Source organism: Manacus vitellinus, unplaced genomic scaffold, assembly GCF_001715985.3.
Source record: "Manacus vitellinus isolate BGI_N305 unplaced genomic scaffold, ASM171598v3 scaffold_4_pilon, whole genome shotgun sequence".
Classification (NCBI taxonomy): Eukaryota; Metazoa; Chordata; class Aves; order Passeriformes; family Pipridae; genus Manacus; species Manacus vitellinus.
The window spans coordinates 38,915,608-38,939,135 of record NW_021940604.1 but is presented as its reverse complement, the minus strand read 5'-3'; the positions used below and the strand labels follow the sequence as shown (position 1 = coordinate 38,939,135).

At 35.9% G+C, this 23,528-nt stretch overlaps 1 protein-coding gene across 5 annotated transcripts in view; it reads left to right on the top strand.

Annotated features, from left to right (window-relative positions):
- Positions 1-23,528, top strand: part of FAM135A (family with sequence similarity 135 member A) — an 82,195-nt gene that overhangs the window by 44,448 nt on the left and 14,219 nt on the right. For 4 of the 5 annotated variants that reach the window (XR_003916130.1, XM_029962877.1, XM_018077948.3 and 1 more), the window contains exons 5-17: positions 191-330; positions 446-516; positions 833-1,006; positions 3,618-3,744; positions 4,126-4,279; positions 6,891-6,968; positions 9,164-9,213; positions 10,917-11,072; positions 15,788-15,861; positions 16,151-16,305; positions 16,564-18,868; positions 20,888-21,048; positions 23,146-23,237. Coding sequence is in view for 4 of the 5 variants with exons in the window: in XM_029962877.1 (XP_029818737.1) it covers positions 191-330; positions 446-516; positions 833-1,006; positions 3,618-3,744; positions 4,126-4,279; positions 6,891-6,968; positions 9,164-9,213; positions 10,917-11,072; positions 15,788-15,861; positions 16,151-16,305; positions 16,564-18,868; positions 20,888-21,048; positions 23,146-23,237 (3,737 nt within the window). In the remaining variant the exon portion in view is untranslated. The remainder of the gene's footprint in view (positions 1-190; positions 331-445; positions 517-832; positions 1,007-3,617; positions 3,745-4,125; positions 4,280-6,890; positions 6,969-9,163; positions 9,214-10,916; positions 11,073-15,787; positions 15,862-16,150; positions 16,306-16,563; positions 18,869-20,887; positions 21,049-23,145; positions 23,238-23,528) is intronic. The other variant, XM_029962878.1, reaches the window with a different exon arrangement.

Genomic DNA, 23,528 nt, shown 5'->3' with positions numbered 1-23,528 from the left:
ATATTTATACAGTGTTTCTTTGAAACAAAATGTACTCCTTCAAACTCCAGCAGTTGCTGACTGAAAACTGCTGGTATTATTTATTAGTGTTACAGTTTTAATAGTGGTCATGAAACTGCTGGAAATGATAGTTCCACTTACTTGCGGCTCTGAGTTTTCTAGTTATGTTAATACTTGTTTCTCTCTCCAGGTACAGATCTTGCCTTTCCTGCTTCAGTCCATGACAATATAGTTTGCAGTAAAACATTTCAGATTCTTTACAAAAATGAGGAGGTTTCTGTGAACGATGTGATGATTTTCAAAATAAAAATGCTCTTGGATGAGAGGAAGGTAATCTGTCATTCAACTTTACTATATTCAGATAATTCAGTCTTCATTATGTACAATTTGAATTGGTACAAATAAGGGACCTGAAAGATTTCATGCTTCTACAATTTCTTTGTAGATTGAGGAGTCACTTAATGAAATGAATTTTCTACTAACATTAGATCTACACTTCACGGATACAGACTATTCGTAAGTTTAACTATGAAGGTTTTTATTAAAGCGACAATATATGTTAACTTTTTAAACTGATTAGATCTGTATTATTTGTAGGTGTAGTGTGTTCATATTAGACATAAATGATGGTTAAAAAGAAATCCACTGCTCAAGTCCGTAAAGATTTCATAACTGGTTTGTCTCATTCTGATAAATTTTTTTTCTTGGGGGAGATGCCTTTGCATTCCAAAGTATAGACCTGTGCTAAATTGCCAGCTGTGTCAGTTATTAATAACTTGCATTTTAAGTATAGTTGTTCTAATTGTATGTTGGTTTCTTAATTTCTTTTTAGACCAGATGACCTGAGCACACTACAGCCAATTAGTAGCCGAACTTTAAAGTTGCACTTTAACTTACACCAGGGCCTTCATCATTACGTCAACGTTATGTTTGATTACTTCCACCTTTCTGTCATATCGGTTATAGTCCATGCTTCTTTGGTTGCTCTGCATCAGCCATTGATAAGGTAATCTCTCATTAATAAATTGCAAATACATTATTGAGTGTTCAAATGGAAAGGCTATAAAAACAGAATAATTAAGAAGGAATAAAATCTATGGCCAATATTGTTTTCTGTATGGTGATTTTAGAATACTGGACCCAGAGGGATGAGAAACTTCTTGTTTTCAAAGTTACCTGAAAAAAATTTGGGTGTTTTTTTTTTTGTTAGAAATAAGAGCATGTAATGTAGAAGAGAGATAATACCCAAGACCGGAGAAGTGGAGGAATGTATAAATATCTGTATTTATACATGTATATTTGTATGTATAAATATTTATGAATTTTCCTAATCAGGCAGGTCTGCTGCTCACTCTAGTTAGTGACTGAAATAGCTGCCATTAATACAAATAGGGCACCGTCTGTTAGCTATCTTATCTGCACAGTTTTCAGTTACTGCTTGAATGGCAGTGATGTCTGCAAATGATGCATTTACTATTTTCTTAAAGTAAATGGAACTGGAGAATTTACTTTTCTCTTTAAAAAAGATTTTGCCTCATTTTTACTGGAGCCTTTTTTATATCATTTACTTGTGTCACCCTTTGCAATCTGTTTACTTCTCTGTCAAAATTAAGTGTGAAAAAGGGCTGTACAGTCAGACACAGTCACACATATGAAGTGTTCTTTAAACAGCTTTTTCTTTAGCATATCTATCTTTTCCTTCTTTCATTATCTTCACATATACAATGATACTGCCCCTAAGTTTGTTCATATTCAAGTTCAGTCTGTGCTGTAAATGCCCAAACCTTTAGCTTAAGGTATTGACTGCTTGTGCCTGTCTTCACATCATCAGAGCTATATCTCTGTGTATGTTAGACAGCTGTTCTGTGCAATAGGGCTGTGCTGGTGTGGAGGATTCAACTGGATTATGTGCTTTTTTGTTCTTTTTTCCCCTCTCCAAGTGGTTTGAGTTGTTTTGATGATGTGTTTTAGGCATGGTTATATAGAGTAGATGAGCTGACACGTCTGAAGGGATAGTGCAGAATTATATGGTATAGAAACAAGTACTGAGGAGGTGGGAATTGTTGGAAACTTCATCTGTTAAATGCACTTAAATGCACTTTTTAATGCACTTAAAGTAGCATCGTGTATGTAAAGTGTGCATTGCCACACTGTACTGCAACTGAAACTGAGGCGTTAAACCTGTATGTATCCTACAGCTGTAGGGCTGAACTTAACTTCATTGTCAGAAATTGAAAAATAGATTTTGTTACTAATTTACAGTTAGAAACGAATTTGTCCCTGCTGACCTTTTAAAAAGCTCTGGTTTTGGCTTTTCAAGTGATGATACAATAATGCGAATTAATTTCAAACCTCAACTTGATACAGCTTGTGTAAAGAGATATTGGAACAAAACAGCAACTTCTATGCTGCTTCCATTATCTTTAGAGTAGATTGTTGCTGGTGTCCACAAAAGGATTCACATTGTCCCTTAAATCAGCTTAGGATGGGGAGAGGAAGAAACTTTCAAATTTACAGTGTTTTGTTTCTGCTGGGCTCCCCCATATTTAGTACATAGCAAATACTTGATAGTTGCACTATCCACATCTGGCTCACTTTTCTGGAGCACTTCTTTCTGAAAAACCTGCAAATTGCAGGCATCACTCCTCTTCATCCTTTGGGCTTTCATGGGTGACAGTTTTCCTCCTCTGTTTGTATCATGCTTACATTATTGACACCTCTTCCTTTCGTATGGGGGGGTTTACTTTTTGAGTGTTTTGTTCTTCAGAGTAGCATCCAGGTTCACTTTCTCTGTGAACAACCAGTATTAACACTTCCATTGAAAGAGAGGAGCTAATTTTACTTGGCTACAGCCCTGGAGGCCTGTGCAATCTACTCTTTTTTATTAACCTGTCATTGCTTATTTCTGCCCGTTACTTAATAGTCCTCACTTTCTGCATTCATTTATTTTTCATTCATTTTTTCTAGTTCTTTGTTCTCACAAGGCTACTGTTGCAGTTTGCTCTGTTCCCCCAGGGGTTCAGGATGGGATCTCCTCCTCAGTAGGCAGAGGTCAGGCATCCCTTAGGAAAACAGCAATGGCAGTTTGTGTGACAGCTTTTCACCTTCTTGCTACTGCTTCATTTTTAAGAGGTAAAGTCCCCACAGCGAAGTTGGCAGAAAAAGAACACTTCTTACCTGTTATAGTTCAGAATTTATCTCTCTGGCTTAAACTTTCAGGAATATTGTTTAAATTAATTGAGAATTGCCTTAGAAATAATGAGGAAGAGGTTCCACAATCTCCTGGCCTAGTCTGCTGACCTTCATGGTGAGAGATGGCCACAGAACAGCTGAGAGTAATAATTTGTTAAATTTCTCCAACTAGTTGGAGACCTGTTTTGAAGAGAACTACTTTAGAAGCACTGCTCCCCTGGCACAGCATCAGAGACTTAATTGAGGTATCTGGGTCATTGTGAAGGGTTCTGTAAGGGCAGACCACCATGCTAGGAACTTACAGGATCTTACTGAGGGTCCTTGTTTCTACTACTTTTCAAGAAAAATCAAGGATTTGTTTTAACTGTGATAGCTTGGTGACACGTAGTATGTTCAAATTATCAATTCACTTGTGCTTTTTGCAGTTTTCCTCGCCCAGTGAAGAATACATGGTTGAACAGGAATGCACCAGCACAAAACAGGGACTCTGTGATTCCTTCTCTTGAAAGTGTGGTCTTTGGCAATAACTACACAAAACAGTTATCAGCAGACGTAAGAATATATCAGTTTAAGATTTTATTTGTATTCTGTTGGGAGGTGAGAATATCTTTTCTGCAGGAATATTACTTAATAAAGAATGAATTTTGTTGGAGTTACTTTGGGATGCCATGTGATAAGGGAAATGAGAAAAATTGTTCCAAAAGGCTGTATTCCATGCTTCAGGAACATACAGGTGGAAAGCTTACAATATTAAGTGTTTAAACTTCTTACAATATTAAGTGTTTAAACTTCTTTTTTAATGTCTTGCAATCCATTGAAAATCACAAAAATGACAAGTTTGTGAAAAGAGGCAATTGTTTATCTTTTTTAGTCATTCTCCTAACACTTCATTTATTGTACAAAATTAACGTGTGCCGTTTTTCTTTATTTTAGGGTTGCAGCTTTGTTGTTTCAGAATCTTTCCTCAGCCATGCTTATAATTTCCACTATACACTTTGTGCCAGTTTACTGCTTGCTTTCAAAGGGTTACACAGCTATTTCATTATGATAACAAAGGAGCTCCCCTCTTCTCACCGAATTGAACTGGGTACGTTCAGTTTAATAAAATGCATCACTTTCTTGTCAATGTTCATTAAGAATACACTCTTCTAGACTAAACTGTCACTGATCTCATACACCTGGTATATCTAAAATATTTTTGCTTGAAGAAAAAATAAAGTAGAAAGAAGTACTGTCACCTTACTAATAAAATAAGGAGATAAGAGCCTAAGTCTATGCAAGTATATCTTTTCTTGTTGGTCTTGATTTGTGCAGTTATTTCAGATCACTGTGTTTAGTGGTGAGAAAGTTAGAGCTCTTAATCCAAAGTAGCACACTGCACTTCTTTGTTTGTTATATGGAAACTTTGCATATTTGTACAAAAATTTGTAACTCTGTAAGCTTTTGATTTGAGAAGAATATTTTAATGGAAACTTATCTGAAAAAAGACCTACAAGAAAAAATTGCTGCTGGCTCAATTTGTATTGTAACTTTTAAAACAGATTTAGGTACCACGAAGACTTTTAGTTAACCACATTTGATGAAAATAACTGCAAAAGCATTAAATGAAATGTATGGAAATGCACATGTACATTACATTTCTGTAGAATGCAGATACATTAGAGAACCAACCCTCAATTTGTAAAGTAGAAGAGCAGTGCAAGTAAAAAAGAAAAATACATTGACATTGGAAAGAATGATTTAGACTTTTTTCTCAGCAAGCATATACCTTTTTTAGTCATGTTCTGACTTTTGGAATTTACATGTAGACAGCATTCATTGATTTTTGTATTGTTTAACTTTACCATTGTCAAAACTAAGCATAGTGAAACAGTAAGGTTGGCAGTTGAGATATGAAAGCTATTTTAAAAACGTATATGGTCAATTAATGATTCAAACAGAGAATGTTTCACTTGTGTATTACAAAATACGAAACTGTTTTTAGGGGAAGAAATTTTTTTGAGGGAATATATCAGAAATCTGTAGAAAAATACTAGAAGCAAAAGTACTGCAACACGCTGCAAAGAACGTCTGTGTCAGTTATCTTAATATGGAGGGAAACACCTTATTAAAGGAATAACTCAGCTCTTAGTCTTCCTTTTAAGGTCCAGATGTGGTTTTTTCGAAATCATAGAACCATAGGATCATTTAGGTTGGAAAAGACCTCTAAAGATCATGGAGTCCAAGCATTAACCCGGCACCACCATGTTCACCACTAAACCATATCCCCAGGTGCCACATCCACATGCCTTTTGAACACCTCGAGGGATGGTGACTCCACCACTTCCCTGGGCAGCTTGTTCCAATGCCTGATCACCCTTCCAGTGAAGAAATTTTTCATAATATGCAATCTAAACCTTTCCTGGTACAGCTTGAGACCATTTCCTTTTGACCTGTCACTAGTTTCCTGGGAGAAGAGGCTGAGCCCCACCTGGATACAACCTCCTTTCAGGTAGTTGCAGAGCAATAAGGTCTCCCCAGAGCCTCCTTTTCTCCCTGCTAAAGAACCTCAGCTTCCTTGGCCGCTCCTCATAGGACTTGTACTCCCTTCACCACCTCCACTGCCCTCCTGGACACACTCCATCAGCTCAATAGAGTCTGATGGCACTATTGTTATTATAAGGATAGGCTTAGACTAAATCTTGATGCTTAAGTGTTTGAGGACCTTCAATTCCCCTAAAACATTCCTTCACAATATATATAAATAATAGAAAAAAGCCAGCCACCAAGTTGCATACTTGGGTTGTATCTTTCAATTTAGCTTACCTTTGGGAATGAAAGTTTGAACAGAAATACTCAAAATAAATATCTGAATAGAATATTACAGCTTACATTTAACATTCATTGTATGTGTTGTGCTGAGAGTTTGTTTCCTGTGGGTTTGATTTTTTATTTTTATTATGTCTCTGCTAGAATTACTTTGGTTTTTTGTATTTGTAAATATCTTTTTCATTTATTTCAGTTTTTTTATATATATACTGATTGGGACAATTGATGTAATAAAAAGTACTAATAATGTAAATACTAATTCTTACTTTTTGCTCATGAAAAATAACTAATGCCTACCATTAACACTAATTTTTCTAACAGTAAAAAAAAAAGCTGTGTTTCTGAAATGTCTGTAAAGAAATTGAAGCTCACTGAACCTCACAAAGTACACAACTGTCATTCGCAATTTTTTTTAATTTTTAAATTAACTATTTTATAGTGGATATTTTATTTGTGAAGTTTAAATGGGCATTGCAGAAGAGAATATCTAATCCTGTTTAAACTCCAGAATCATCACTTTTTTGTTTTAGATTAAATTATTATCTCTCTAATTTTGTTTCTTCTGTTTGCTTTGCTGTTGCTCTGTCATATAATTTTAACACAAGAGAGTGATTTTGCAGAAGCATGTGCAGACAACTGTTGGACTTGATAAGTGTAATTGAGCATTTAAGTATTACTTGTTTCAGGAAATAAAAAAATGCTACCTTAATGTGTATCACAAATGACACTCTAGAAACTACACTAAAATGGTATATTTTCATGTACTGGTCTAACTGCACTAATTGCTAGGCTAGCAATAAGCTCTTTTACTAACTTTAAGGCAAATAATAAATCACAGATGAAAACCAGAGTGTAGTAACTAGTCATGTGTGTGCAATCCCTGTAACTAGCCAAGGCCAGCATGCAGGTCCTTTATGAACGCCTTCTCAGAAGAAAATATCCACGAACCCAGAGAGACGCCTACCTAGGTATGTTTTCAAAGCAGGTGATATAACCCCTCAGATTTTTATTGATACTATAAAATATTATATTATTAATAATGATATAAAATATTACATTCTTTTATAGACAGGAACACTATTTCAGTATTCAGCCATTTTGAACATATGATAAACTCTGAAGTCTGCAGAATTGAGCTACTTACTGCTAGGCTGAATATAGATAATAAAATGAGACATTATTGCTGTTCTTTGGTTTAGCATTGTTCTTCTTTAAAATGACTGAAGAGTTCAGTCAGTCATCAACATTAAAAAATATTGCTAAAAATTGTAGTTTAATTTAATTCAACACAGTCTTTTATTTTTATTTTTTTTTAGATAATTAAAGACTAATACATTTTCTTTCTGAGAAATCTTTCACGTTACTTCTAGTATCTCAAGATTTGATTCTTCCAGACACTACACAAGACATTATCAGAGCTTAGGGTGCATTTGTCCATATCTACATGGCCAGTTCTCCCTTTGGAGAGTGTCAGTGTTGGCCTGATGCTGAACAAAGGATGACATGCTGTTTAAGCACAAGGAAGTTTCTGATGGGAAAAGGATATAATGGCATTTCAGTCTCATAGGAGGTCACCAGCTTAATCATCATCAGCTGCATTTTGGTTTTGTTGTAAAAAGAAAACAAAACTATTTTTTAGCAGAGTCAGCAAAATTGCATCAGATGGTTGCTGGGTGAACATTACATTTTAGTGCTTGAGTTCCTTTTGTCTTGTATTATCACAGTTCCTTTTTTTTTTCTTAATATAGCATTGTAGTTTGGGGTTTTCTGTAATGATTTTAGATTTCAGAGTTTTAAATCTTGTTCAACAAGCCTATTCTCAATTGAAGTGTGACAAACAAGATAAATAATCAGTATTGTGTCATAAATAAACCATTTAATTTTTCACTAATGACAAAATTTGGCCACACCAAAAGTAGTATCATATTTTAAGCTGTTTTCACATATTTTCGGAATAATTGTCTTCAAGTGCTCTTTAGCAAATACAGGTATGTGTAGTTTCTTTCGACAGCTTTTGTTTAAATTTGTTTCTGAGAACTTCATGCATTCCTTCAATTTGCATATTTTCTCAGAACTTTGAGTTGTATGAGTTAATTTGTGTGGCATTAAGTTTAAACCTAAGTATGTTGGATGCAATTACTTGAAAATCCATGTATACTTACAAATCTAGGTTGTATAATTCAAAGATAAGTCGAGTAAACACATTGTTGCTGTTCTGTAAACCTGTGTTGATTATCTATATCCTAAGCTTATTATTGTGGGTTTCAAGGAATGTTTTGTTGGTGTGTGTTTTCAAGAAAAATTGTAGTATTTTTCCTTAATACTGTGTTTCAAAAATGAAAAAGAAATACTCGTTACAGACCATTTTGGGGTTTATAAATTATTCCCTTGTTACTGGTACCTCAGATGTAGAAGGAAATTAAACTTAGTACAAAATTATTTTTTAATTTATCAGATTCCCTTAAGTCAACAGGAATGATAAACAAGGAAAAGCATCTACATGAAGGAATAAATCTGTTTTCTTCATAAACGAGTCATTCAAGGTTCAGATGCAGTTTAAGCTGCCGTACTGTGGAAGACAAATTTGCTCTTAACATTGAGATATTGAGAGAAAGATCACTTAAAGAACAGTTTTATTTGACTAAAATATGATTCCTCAGACAATTAAAGAATTTTATTTGTATTCATGTATCTTGCAAATCAGATAAATAATATACCTGTAGAATAATGATATTAGAATAAGGTTTCTCTGGAACATCTGGTAGGAGAGGAATTGTATTACCTTGGTTGTGAATGATGACATTGCTGCTGAATAGCTGAGCAGCTCTAAATGAATAATCTGCAAAGTGTATCATCTAAATTACACTATTTTCAAATTTAATTTTTAAATGGAAAATTGGTGTCCTTGACAGCGTATCATGATAAGTGATCTTGATAATTGCAAACTTTTTTTATTAACTGTGTTCTGTCCTCAGTCTCAGAAACTGCTATGAAAATGTTTTAGTGGGAGTTTACAGTTTACTTGACTGTGGCACTTACTATGACTTCAAGTTTTATTTGATGGGTTCTTTTTAATGTTTTAAAATTGTTTGGTGATATAATTGTTTTCACTTTGCAACTTGGAAAGTGCGTTACTCATAGATGTGTCCTCTCATCTTTCCAGAAAACATAGATGTAGAAGTTCGTCTGACAGAATTGTGTGAGGAAGTAAAGGTACCATTTTTTAATGTATTAAGTATGTGAAATAACTAGAAAAGTAGAGGGTGGTGATTTCATATGCTTGGGAATAAACTGTTTCAGGGATAACAGCAAACACTTATTTAAATTCTTCCCCCAAAGAGAAACTGCTCAACTGACACCAAAACTTAACTGAGTTAGTGTGTCAGTAGTAGCCATGGTAACTTCTGCATATCACGCAAATGTAAGTTATAGAAAGGTGGATTACTTGTAAGAAAATCACATTTTGAACTTTCTACGTTTAGAATTTGAATTCTTTGGGTTTGATGGTATCAGATAACAGTGTTACAAGATCAAGCAGTAGTAGTAGTAGGTTGTACAACAGCAGATTCTGCAAATGATCCCCTCATCTGGAAGGACTTGTTCTGTTATTGTCTCCTTTTCCTGTTTTCTCAACATTCTCAAGGATACACTGTACTTCAGATGACTTAAATTTGTCTCCCCAACTCTTTCCATACTCAGAACTAGCCCCAGTTGAATAGCTAATTTCCTTGTCACAACAAAGTTTAAATAACAGGTTTTAAAACTTTTTCAAAAGATTATCCCTGCTTTGCTGCTGAGTGGGCCATCTGCCCGGCTTTGGAAGAGCAGTGGGCTTACCTTTTGTTACAGTAGCAGTAGAATAACTGCAAGAAAATGCCTTTAAAAGGATGTAATTTGTATAATTGGACACAAAGCCAGCGCTGTTCTCTCTCTATGGGCAACTAATAACCTTACTCTATGTATTAAAATATTTTTTACATTTACATAGCTTCCCTGAATTCTTTAATTTCTCCCTTGGCTTGCTAAAGTATGTTTATGTTTTTTCTGTTATCTCTTTTCTGTTCTTTTGTGTGGTTCACATCAAAAGTTTCTCTTATTTCTACTCTTACTTGTTAAGTTGGTATTTTAATATTTTCAGTCCTTTTTTCTACTTACTTTTTAATATTGCTTGAGTTGGGTCTTTACTATCTTTTCTTTTTAAATCTTTTGCCTCAATGCCTTATGTGCCTGCAATGAATTTCTGAAAAACTGTATTTTTTTCTAAAATGGCAGGGACCATAAGCCTAGCAGTGTACAATTGACTGGTGTGGGACCATGTCACAGGATTACAGTGCATTGTTAAGAAAGAAAAACTTGTTTCACACTGAATTTGTCTTGGTGTGCTCTGATTCTAGGAAACCTGTGCTATAACACTGCTTCCTGACTATGCTTAAAGTGTACATGGGTATATAGCATCTTACAAAGGTTATTGTGAGTTGTGACTGTTCTAAAATGGAGATGTCTTTATTAAATTTTTACTTTGATAAAAAAGTTGGACGAACATAGCAAGTATTGATTTTTGGTTTCCTGATTCCGGTTCCTTTCAGGCACACTGTATGTTAGAAAACTGCATGTTAGAAAATACAGCAGTTGAACTCAGTTATCTTTGCCATAAATGGAATTGTTGCTTTAGTTTATGCTCAGGAGTCCTAATTCTAAAAAGCAACTGGATAATATTTAATACAACATAAAATAATCTGTTACTGTTGTAACATGAACTGATTCAGTTCTGATACTTAGTCAAAACAGTTCTCATTTGGAAGTTGGTTTTAAATGAAAATTCTCACTAAGATAAAGGACACTTCTTTTTTCTTAGTTCTTGTCTGTACATTATGGTTTTATCAGTGAATCATGAAACTATTTTTTTCTGACTTCAGAAAATGGAAAATCCTGATGAACTGGCAGAACTTATAAATATGAATCTTGCTCAGCTTTGCTCACTTCTCATGGCTCTCTGGGGGCAATTTCTGGAGGTCATTACCTTACAAGAGGAGGTCACAGCTTTACTAGCACAAGAGCATCACACATTAAGAGTAAGTATTGACTTAGGCATATTCATAGGCTACTAGGACACATTGTTACAGAAATGTGTATCAAAATGAGACTCTAGATTATAATTTTTCTAGTTATAGTTGTAAAAGTTGGTTGGAATCATAAAGGGAGCTGTTGTATTGCATTTGTTACCTTGTGTATAATTATAATATTCTTAGAATATAATACCTAAAATGCATTTTCTTCTGCACTAAGAATTTATAACATTCACAGGCTTTGAAAAGTCTGTTAAGTTGGATTTTAGAAAAGAAGAGATGTCCATGGTCTGGCATGTGAGTACATGTCTATATATGTAAAACCATCTATAGTGAGGACATGTGCACACAGTTGGGGTGTGTGTGTGTGTGTGTGTGTGTGTGTGTGTGTGTGTGTGCACAGTTGCTGTGGGCTCTATGCACACAAAACTGCTGCAAGTGCTGGTTCCCATAGTGAAATATATTCAGGTATGAACTAAAGCATTACTCTTACTTGATAAATCACATTGTTTAATGAGGGAGTCAAGGTTGTGGAAATGGCCTATTCTGGAAATAAATGGAACCTTTCAGAAAAAAATGCAAGGCTTATTTGTTAGACGTGCTACCCATAGGAAAGTGATCATTTTACTGTCTATGAATCTTACATACCTTTCTGTACATTTCCTATAAATTCTGAAATCCTTCAAATTAACTGGTGGAAGGTATGAAACAAGAAAACTGTTTCACTTAATCTGCACTTGCATTAAGCTGCTTATATATTACTGTTTGTAGGAGTTTATAATTAATAAAAGGAAGAATGAATATTTTAATTTTTACTGCTCCAGAAAAGATACTGCTAATGATTATGTATTCAGCTTCTTATATGTGGTTCTTTTTAAAATCTGTGATGTAAGTCATCTTCCCTAACTCATAAATACCTTAATTATTGAATTTTACTGCAATTATTGTAGGGAGTATAAACCGAAGTATTTAATTATCCTGTGTGAACTGGGATATTGCACATATTAAAAGTATTTCTGTGATGCTTTCCAGTTTGCAAAAAATTTGAATAGGAGTTCCCTTCCTCCCTTTTTTTTAAAAAAAAAACCTATAATTTGATTTCATGAACTATGAAATGGTTGCATGACCTATGTCCTTTTGAGTTGCTGTTACACTCACTTGTTTTGTTATCTGTCACTATACTTTTATGGATACCTTATGATTCTCCTGAGAATTTATATTCTGAGAGTTTGTATAACCTTACTTTGGGAAATGTACAATGATCATGTTTCACTAGAGCCCTTATCTGCACATTCCAAATGATGCAGGTTTTATGGGTATTGAATTTAGTTGAGATTGGAAAGATGACCTACTAGTTCTTCTCTTGAGAGATTCTATGTTCATATTTAGAATCATAGAATTTTTAAAGCTGGAAAATGCGTTTAAGGTCATCAGATCCAACTGTCAACCCAGCACCACCATGTTCACCAGTAAACTATGTTGCCAAGTGCCACATCCACACGTTTTTTGAACGCTTCCAGGGATGGTGATTCCACCACTTCTCTGGGCAGTCTGTTCCAATGCTTTACAACCCCTTCTGTGAAAAAAATTTTCCTATTATCCAGTCTAAACCTCCCCTGGTGCAACTTAAGGCCATTTGCAGAAGAAACTGACTCCCAGTTTGCTACAACCTTCTTTCAGGTGGTTGCAGAGAGCGATAAGGTCTCCTCTGAGCCTTTTCTCCAGGCTAAAGATGACCTAATACTTCTCATCTTAAGAGTCTTATCTGTCCTTTTGGTAATAAAGTTTTGTTGTATACAAAATTCTGTTCCTCTGATTAAACCTTTTTATTTTGGAAACAGATAATCTGATGTCTTTGCTACTGGATGCTAAATCTCATTTTATTTTATCTTTTCTTCTTCCAATATTTCCAGACTGTACTTCCGCAGGAAATTTCTCCCTGGGAAAGTTTTTATTTTTAATCTAAGATGAATGAACCCTTTTAGAGAGTGATTAATCTGATTGGTTTTGTGTTATTTGTGGTATTTTTTGTTATTTTGTGGTGGTGGTGTTAAAATACCCCCTGGAAATACCTGCCACCTGTATTTGGTCAAATGGCTTTCACCGTCTGTGTGTACAAGCTTATAAAACACGTATTTCTGCTTAAGTGTTGTTTAAGTATTTAAATTATTATTTTAATAATTTTACTCATGTTTACTTAAATGTTTTAATGTTTAACTATTTTCAAATACTCGGAATAGTAAGCACTACATTAAAAAGTCAGGAACACTTTAGGTGTACTAGAACTGTCAACTACATTATCATGCTGATAAGGTTTACAACTGTGTTTTATTGAAAAAACTGCCCAGAGTATGTTACTTTATATTACCAAATGTTTGAACACTAAGGTGGTTCATCTCTGTTCCCTAGTGACATCTTCTGGTAGGTCTGAACGTACTCTTCCAGAATTATTTCTTTCAGTTTCACTAGTCCTAAAATAGGAGTAAAACTAAGATTTCTGACTGCTAGTAATAAATGTGCAGAGACACAATGTATATTCCACAGCAGTTTTTATATAAAAGTCTTCTGTTTACATTGAGAGGACCTTAAAAACCATGCTTTTGGTCTCCATATAACTCCAGTTACTTTATGTGGTAAAGTGCTCACATCTAAACTCAAAACTACCTTGCTTACTTCCTGGGAAACAGCTGTGTGCTCTTTTCATGACATATACCACAGAAATCTACTAATTTGGCAACGTTCCTGTAACTATTACCTGACTGATTAGGATCTTAAATTCATTTTTAAATTGCTTAGTTTAGAATAATAACGTCCACCCTTCATGATCAATTATTCTAAAATTTAGGATTTATGCTGTAAAATCTATTAAGTCTGTTGTATAAGTCTTCTCCCTTTCTGGGGGAAGGATTGAGGATTAGCTCTGACAAAATCATGTATTTGCAATGTAAATGTCTATTTAGAAAAGCCAGCTGGGAAAACACAGTAGAATACTTAGGAACACTAGTTCTAATCCCACATGTGTACACATAAACTCCTAACAACAAATTCTGAAGAAAAGCAGATTGAGTTCCTTGTCACTGCTGAGAGTGGAAGTTGCATTTACCAGGAAGTATCGAATTTAGTGTTTTCTTTTTACTTCAAAACATTTTCCATGACTATTTAGAGGTGATATTATGACTGAGTTTAATTTCATGTAATACAGCTAAATAAATTCTGGGAGGTTGGGAGAGGACTTTTCAGCTTCTAGAGCAGGTTGGAGATTGGGGGTTTAATGTTTGTGGTTTGGGGTTGGTTTTTTTCTTAAGCACCTCGGAACAATTTTTTTCCTCAGATTTTCTTGTGTTAAGAAAACAAAAAAAGGAAGGTGTAGAAGCTGCAGAATATAAACTTCATGCAAACAGTACTCTCTGAAAGTATGCTGGGCAGTGTATCAGGAGGGAAAATGAACTCCCCTGCAAGTGCTTGTCTCTGACCAAAGTTGATGTGGTCCTGCATGCCTGATGTTTGCCAGTTAATGCACAAGGTTTTCCTAGTGCCATGTTTGTGCTCAGGGTGGATGCAGATGCTGGCCACAGCTCTGAGTGAAAGTGCTGAGAGAATTAAACTAGGTCTGATGCTTCACCATATACACTGAAAACTCCCACAGTCTGGGAAATTCCATAACTTAAAGAGGAAAACACCGAGTATATTGAAGATAGAAAGGGATATGAGGCCAGGAAGTGGTTGGTAAATAAATTATTTTTTCAGTAGACTAACATATGTGATTCTCTAAGTGGGCTAGAAATTTTTTTTTAATTGATACAAACAAATTGATGTTAATGCACAAGCAGTGCCAACAACCACTGCATAGCACATTCTCTTTGATTTTTTGATGCACGTGATTGGGCAGTTTTAAAAATAAAATGCATATAGAATGAATTAGTATTTATATAAAATACTGGAAATGTGAGAAGTCTCATTTTGCAAAACCTTAACTTTGAGATTTCTAGATACTGCATTTTTAGTACACTGATTGTGGTTTTATTCGTAGTAAGTTGCTGTACAATTCACACTCTATTTTAACACTACATATTGGATGGTAAAAAAATATGCTCTCCTATGTTATTAGTAGTACTCTTTAAATATCATATTGTTTATTGACCTCAGCCAATTAAGTCTTGAATACAGTGCTTATAATTAACATACATTCTGTTACTGTCTTCATCATTTGCAGACAAAATATTTACCAACAAAAGATTTTTTTGCTCAGTAGTTTACTGTGGGCTAGAGACTCTGTGGAAAGTTTGAAACATTTCTCTGTATTTTGAGACTGCAGAATATCTAATAGGTTTCTGCTTCTGAAGGTAATCCTCAGGTTCATTCAGAAGCATCCATCAAACAGTCATTTCCTTTCTTCTCATTGGAATATCTCACAATATTTTTGTGTGTTTTTGTTTCGGGTGAGCCTGATTTGGATGATTGATTGATTGGCAATCAAGTTTTCAGCAGGCAGTTAAATCTAATGTAATTCCAGGTTATCCAGTGCACAAATTCTTGTTTCAGTCTTTAGTCTTGTCTGTGGCATCACCTTCCCTCCCACACAGATAGAACGCTTCAAAAAAAAAAGGGAACTGTCTATATTATACATACAAATGAATAACATTGATGTGCAGGAATGCTGGTGGATTTTTTTAAATTATATGTAATGTAAAATAAGCTCTAACTTCATTTGGATCTTGCAGGTGCGCAGATTTGCAGAAGCATTCTTCTGTTTTGAGCATCCTAGGCAAGCTGCTCTTGCCTATCAAGAACTACAGTGAGTAGCCTTTGGAAGTGCACAGTATGTAGATGTAGAACTGTTATCCTGTAGCTTTTGTTGAGTAGAATGTGTCTTGCAAAAATACATAAATTGAAGAGAAACTTACGTTCTCACTACAGATTTAAAGTAATGAAAGTTATGTAAGAAGTTATTAAATATTAACGTTATTAATAGCTAATTAGTAGAAAAGTTTCTATTAAAGTAAATTAAACTGTTGCTAATTTCTGTCAGTGTAAAAATAAAAGAGTTCTGTTTTTTTCATGGAGGACTGTTTCCTTTTTTTCAGTGCTCAAAGTCATCTACAGATGTGTGCAGCTATCAAAAATACTTCCTTCTGCAGTTCTCTTCCACCTCTCCCTGTTGAATGCAGTGAACTAGATGGGGATATGAACTCTTTGCCTATTATCTTTGAAGATCGATATTTAGATTCAATTACTGAAGGTAAACACGCCTCACAGTAGTTTCCTTTTGGAAGAAATAAGCAAAAAATTATGTAAAACCTGAGTATTTTTCTTTAAATTTCTTGCTGGCTTTAAAGGAGTAATTTATTTGCTTGGATATGGCTTTTTAGCTTGAGTTTTGAGGATGTGTAACATTCTATAATTGCTAGTGTTTTATAGCATCAGTTATCTGCATAATATTGATAAACAATCTTTTTCTCTCTTTGTTTTCCCCACGCACACACTTTTTTGGTGAAAGATCTGGATGTACCCTGGTTGGTAGTTCAGAGTCTTCCAAGGGCAGAGTCCAATAAACTGGATAAATTTGAAGCTGAAGAAAGTTTTGTTGCTGGTTTTACTAGCCCAGAACTGAAAATAAGACCTGCCGGTGCCTCCATCTTTTGGCATTCAGAAACTGAAAAGATGCTAACAAAAGCTTTGAAAGGGAAAAATGAAGATGCAAATAAATCCAAAGTTAAGGTTACTAAGCTCATGAAAACAATGAAACCTGAGAACACAAAAAAAGTCATAAAACAGAACTCAAAGGACTCTGTGGTCTTAGTAGGCTACAAATGTTTGAAAAGTGCAGCACTGGAAGATGCCTCTAGAAGCTCAGAAGGCAAGCCTTCATACAATGCTAACGAAGGGCTGGACCCTACATTAGGTGGATTTCCTTGTGATACAAAGACCTGCACCAGGCAGATAAATCAAAGAGAACTTCCATTTTTACCATCTGGAACTGAGGAAAAGGCTGCCAAGATTGAAGGTGACCAACCGGGTCCAAGTAGTCCTGTGCACTGTGAAAATGAGGCTATTTTTGATAGACTGACTATCTCCCAGACAGGTTCTGGAACTACTCAAGCAGATAGTGCTTTACAGCAGAGAGGTACACTTGAAGGTTGTCATGGAGGTCAACCAGCTTCCTCAGGAGTCAGGACAATCGAGGTCAAACCAAGTAGTAAGAATCCTTATGAAGGGGGGAAAGTAGTGGTTCACATTGGATCATGGGCTGAGTTTCCACAAAGTGGAGTGCACGGAGAGAATTTGCAGACACTCAGTTTTCATCCTTCAGAATCTGGAAATAAGTTTAATTCAGGAGAACCGGAGCCAGTCCTTGAAAAGGAAGATGCTCATGAGAGAAACTGTCATCATACCAGTGACACCTTAACAAAAATGAAAAATAATCCGCCTACTCTTTCTACGAAAGAAAGTCAACTTTCTGCAAGTGGAGACATGACTAAATTACCAGATGTTAGTGTGACATGTGCCTCTTCTAGGTTTTCAGATTCAGGTGTAGAAAGTGAACCAAGTTCTTTTGCAACTCACCCCAACCCTGATCATGTCTTTGAAAATATTCAAGGGCAAAGCACATACAATGGTGAGAGAGTATTTCCTCAGCCTTTACTAAAAGCGGACTGTGCTGTAAAATATGCAGTAGAAAGCCATTGCACTGAGAGTACGAGTGCTGTAAGTGAAATACAGTCATCCCTGACGTCCATAAATTCACTGCCTTCAGATGATGATGAGCTGTCACCTGATGAGAATTCAAAGATATCTGTTGTACCTGAATGCCAGCTAAGTGACAGCAGAACGGTATTGGATCTAGGAGCGATTGACTTGACAAAATGTGATGACAGTAAAACATCAAATCAACAGTGTGTTGTATTTTCAGGGCACTTGGATAACAAAACTCTGTCTATACATTCCTCGCTCTCAGGAACAAAAGATCGATTACAGTTAGACGTGTCCTCATCTGAAACAACTACTGATGTGAAAAATTATAGCCCACAGGCAGACCCTGGCACAACCTGCAAGGATTCTCAGGACCTTGAAAGGCATCCTAATGCTGCAGAAGAAGCAGTTAAATTGCATTTGGAAATTACTTGTATGGGTGAGCCATCTATTGTTTCAGGTTCTTCATCTGTAAATGCAGTGTATGAGGTTGAAAAAACAAATGAAGGAAAACATAACAAGCCTTTAGAACTAAAGGAGACAACTGAAGAACTGTCAATAGCTAAAAGTGAAACTGGTACAGATAATCCTTCTCCAACCGGTAGTGCTGACATGGTAAAACAAGGGCTTGTTGAAAACTATTTTGGCTCTCGAAGCAGCACAGATATTTCAGATATTTGGCCTGTGGACAACAGCAGTCCTGTTAGCCCTCAAAAGGAGGCATATGAAAAACAAATTATTTGTTCTTCCCAACAAGACGAGGAAGAAGAGGAGGATCAAGAAATGATTGAAAATGGGTATTATGAAGAAACAGACTATAGTATATTAGATGGAGCTTCCAGTGCTGACCAGGATCATGGCTTAGCAGAAGACAGAGCTCTGAGATCTGAAAGGATTGATAGTGGACACCTGCAAGATGTAATGACTGTGCCTCCTGTCTGTACTCCTGGTTGTCTGTCTTTTCCATCTTCCCTGAGAGACTCTCCTTGCAACGTTATCTGTTCTTCAAAGAATAAATCTGATGCAATTACACAACAGCCAGGCAGCACATCCTACAGCTCAGCATCAGCTGTTTCCTGGTATGAAAGCTCCCCAAAACCTCAAGTCTTAGCGTAAGTGATTGCTTTAAAACAAAGTTTTTTACTTTTAGAAATTAAGTTAGTATAGTATAGAAGGGGGAAAAAAGCATGGTTGGGCTGTAGGGTGTCCCCAGGACTGTGCCTTGGGTTCTGCATGCTCAGGTAACAGTGTGTTTTAGATGTTCACTTAACAGTATGCTAGCACTGAATTCCTTCTGTCAGTTATCTTGTAATTTCATGTGCTTTGGCAAACTTCAAGCAGAATACAATTTTTTTTGTTTCTCTAATATGTTACTTTAAAAAAAAAATAATTCATCTGAAAAGTCATGTTGTAATGGATACTGAGCATAAAAATAGCTTTTAATGAAATGGAAACTGTTAAAATAGCAAGCTTGGGAAAATATGCTTTTTGTTTAAAGACAAACCCAAAAACATTCTGTAACTGGTTGTCCATCTGATTAGTTAAGTGAAGCATGTGCAGTGCAAACCATGGTGATGGCTGTATTTTTAAATCTTAACTTCAGATATCAAAAATTTAACACCTTGGAGATCACAGTTACACTGCAGTTCAGATACCAGGAAAGCCAAATTTAGAGGAACATCAGAGATCCCAGGGATCCTCTTGCTGTAAACATAGGAGTTTCCCTGATAACCCCCACCTGCTAACTGAACGTGGGAAGCAGCAGCTAATGTGTTGTAATGGAAATAAAATGTTGCTATCAGAGAAAAGAAAATTTAGAAGACAGGTAGAAACAAGGAGAATGCTTTGGAGGCAGAAAAGACCAGATAGTTTGTGAAAAGCAGCTGAGAACAGGAGGGAGGGTTGTGTAGTCAGTGGTTGAGGAAAACAGGTTCAAAGTGGAAAAGTAGCTTCTGAAATAGTGGAGAGTGTGTACTGGTGTGGACAGGGAGAGATGAAAAGCAGAGACTACTCAGGTTGTTCCGTAACAATAAAAGAGTGAATTCAGAATAAAATCAAGGACTTGGCCTTGGGAGAAAGCAGTGTCTTCTGGAGCATGAGATAACTGTGAATCCAGAAGGCATGATCTGCTCAATAGAGAACCAGCCTTGGTTTGTTCAGTTCAGAAAATGTGCCTTATGAACTCAGGCAACTTCTGCTGCAGTGTTAAGACCAGCTGCCAGCAGTGGTTTCTGTTTAGGCTGACTTCATTAAGGCCCGTGCCTGCCAATTAGTGAGGAATGAGCTAAAGATAAAGCTGGGAAAACAGAGGACAGAAAGTAGAATTGGAGGGAAACAGCAGGCAAAACAGGATAGGATACAGCATGACACTGTGAGGGATTGTGCAGAACAGAAGGATTAAGGAGGGAAAGAAGCATAGGAAAGCATAAAGCTTGAAGGGCTGCAGGAAACCGATACACAATTAATTAGGTAGGAAGGTCATACACAAAATACACAGAGAAAGGGAGGAACACAAGGAGCTCCCAGCACATGGGGAGCTCGGCTGTTAAAAACCTTCTAGTTTTTGCCTTCATATAATATGTAAAAGATCAGAAATCTGGATCTGGCTGCTTCTGAAGCAAGTATCAGCTATTCAGCCTACCAGAGGGACCTTATGGTCAGTGATTACAGAACTGACTCCAGATCTCTGTTTACCTAGGAAATAAGTTTGGCAAGAGTTATCAAAAGTCAGTGGAAATCTTTACCTTGAGTTCTGATTGGTTATAATTCCTGTAATTTTGTTACTGCATGTAAACAAAACTGTTGCTTGGTCAAGACCAGAACTAACCCAGAGTCTTCAGTGGTTTCAGAAATACTTCGGAGTTTGCAGAGATGTTCTAAGGAGAGAAAAGAGTAGAGCTTCAGATACAATTTCTGTTGCAGAGGAAAAGGGGCTGTAGGAATCTGCAATAAAAAAGGTTTTGAGGAAATAGCTTGTTTTCTGAAGGTAGTAATTTGATAAATATCTTTTCCTTTGTATCAATTACATAGAATACCTAGCAAAAAGGCAGTAGAAGACAGTTTCATAGAAGACCCCACATTTGTCTAGCAATAGTAAAAGTTATTTTATCATAAATATGGTTTTGTTCCAGTTTCCTACAGGCCAAAGAAGAATTGAGGCAACTTAAACTTCCTGGATTTATGTATAGTGATGTTTTCAAACTGGCTTCTTCGGTACCATATTTCAGCATGGAAGAGGATGATTGTTCAGAAGAAGGAATACATCTTATAGTCTGTGTCCATGGCCTAGATGGTATGCTGGGAAATGTGATACTGAATGAGATAGTAGTTCATATTACCAGTGAGGTTTAGCTTGTGTCATTCAAACTCTGAACTGAACCCTTCTGAAATAGGTTCACTGGAGGGAAATGAGAATCTGACATTGAACTGCTATATTTGACAGTGTGTTCCATAAAATCTTTTAAATTAAGAATTCTCTGCAATATTTGTCTTTAGTAAAACTTCCATGCATATAAGACTATTTTATGCCATAGTTGACATTAAGTGCATCTTTTATGTCATAAAAGCATTTATCCATGTTGTGGTAATAGAATGGAGTTACTGACAAAACTGTTTTGTTTAGAATTGTCAGTTGTCAAGGAAAATGAAATAAGTGTATCTTGTTAGGAAAGAGAATAGTACAATAGTAAAATGCAGTCAGGTGTCTGTAAAGTTTCAAAAGATTAGGTCACTGAATCACAGAGTGGTTGATGCTGAAAGGGGTCTCTGTAGGTTGTCTAGTCCAACTCCCTGCTCAAAGCAGGGTCACCTACAACAGGTTGCCCAGGACCCAGCCCAGTTGGGCTTTTGAATATTTCCAAGGACAGAGACTCTATTGTGGTAGAAATGAGAAAATCTCTTGCTAATTGAAAGGGTTGGAAAGTTCAAATAGCTTGAATATATTCACCTGCTTTTAGTTCAAAGTGTACATGCATGTTAAGAAATAATATCCCCTCTAGTTAAGGTATTTCTGCCATCAGTGTTTTTATGGGGTTTTGAGATGATGCTTAAATTAACAATGTAACAAAACACAAGAGGGCAGTAGAATAGAGTATTGGACTGGACTGACACTGCAGAGGCACCTTTTTCATTTTTCAAATTCCTAAGTTTAAAAAAATAAAATAGCAGCGTAATTTTTCTCCTTTGGGCAGAAAGCAGCCTTTGCTAAGCACTTTTAAAAAAGGACTCAGAAGTATTCCTTACTAGCATAGATATTCAAGTGCTGTTGTGAGCCTAGAATTGGCACAAAAGTTAATTTGACCAAAAAGCCCGTTGTTGAAAAAAAATATGTTTGAAGCCTTAAAAAAAGTCCGTATAGTTGGAATTTTCTTATGAAATGGTGAGTTCATAGAATTTCCTGTAAGTGTAGGGTTTGTAACCCTCCCTGGGAGGGAAACAGAGCTAGGATAGGTTACCTGATGTATATTTCACCAGTAAGGTGTTCCATACCATGTTACATCAGCCCAGATATAAAGAGACGAAAAGGAAGCAACTCCTTCCTTCTCTTCCGGGACAGTTGCATGGGATAGACAGCTGTTTTTTGGAGGAGGAAAACACCTTTTGTGGGGAAGTAGTCTTTATTGTCAGTCTTCCCTGTGTGCATAGTGCTTATAGTTCTCTTTCTCTTCTCTGTGTAAATATAAAACTGCCTTCTCAGCAGTCTTGGTTTTGCAAGTTTTTTTCTTTCCCCCTCTTCCTTCCTCCTTTTCCCTCTGGAGGGGGGGAGTTGGGCAGAGTCTCAGTGGACACAGGGCATTCAGCCGAGGTAAACGATAACAATAAGTGACATATTTAAATAAAAAACTTGTTTTCTGTTTAAGGCAGAAAAGGTACTCTTTCTTCAAAAGCATCCATGATTATTGACATAGAAAAGTCTTCAGGATGCTAGTTAAACTAGCATTTGTTGTCTGGGGTACTAGTCTAAAAGTATCTTTATCTGCTGACAGTCCAATCTGCCTTTTTATTCTATGAAAATGTTCCTTCACTGAATTCTTTAGGCTAGCTTTGGGTCCTTTAATTGACTTTTATCAAAATTAATTAGATTTCCAAGAATGTAATGTTCACAGTGCTACATATCTGTTGGATGCTAAGACAAAATCAAACATGACTTCCTGCATCCTGGCTTTTTTAAGAGTGTTTGCATTGAATGGCATTTTTATAGACTGTTCTGTCACTTAATTTGACATTGCAGTTTATCCTGTGAAGTCTTAATGAATTTTAATTAGGGCTGAGAATATAATTAGCTGTGTTTAAATATAAATTTGTACCATAGATTCATTTCAGTATTCTGGGTGCTTTTATTGCAAGTTAACTTCGGAGGATCTAACTTTTGATTATTTTTTCTTTTAAGGTAACAGTGCAGATCTAAGATTAGTGAAGACTTACATTGAGCTAGGCCTGCCTGGAGGAAGAATCGATTTTCTTATGTCTGAAAGGAATCAGGTATTTGCCAACTAAAAAAGAATTTTTGTAAAGCGATAAACAGCATGCACCTTCAGACATGGCACTGTTGTGTTACAGCGTGCCACATTTTATGTATTTTGATTGTATTCATGGAATCCATGATTTGATCTGTGGCTTACCTCAAAGTAATTACAAACCCTTGTATGTTATTGAACGTAAATATTTAAGGGTTGCTGCCGTTTTGTTGTGTGTACTGTGTTTCTTGAGTTCTTAGTGTAAACTATTTGGATTGTGGGTAAAATGTGCTCAGTATTAATGGTAAAGATAGTG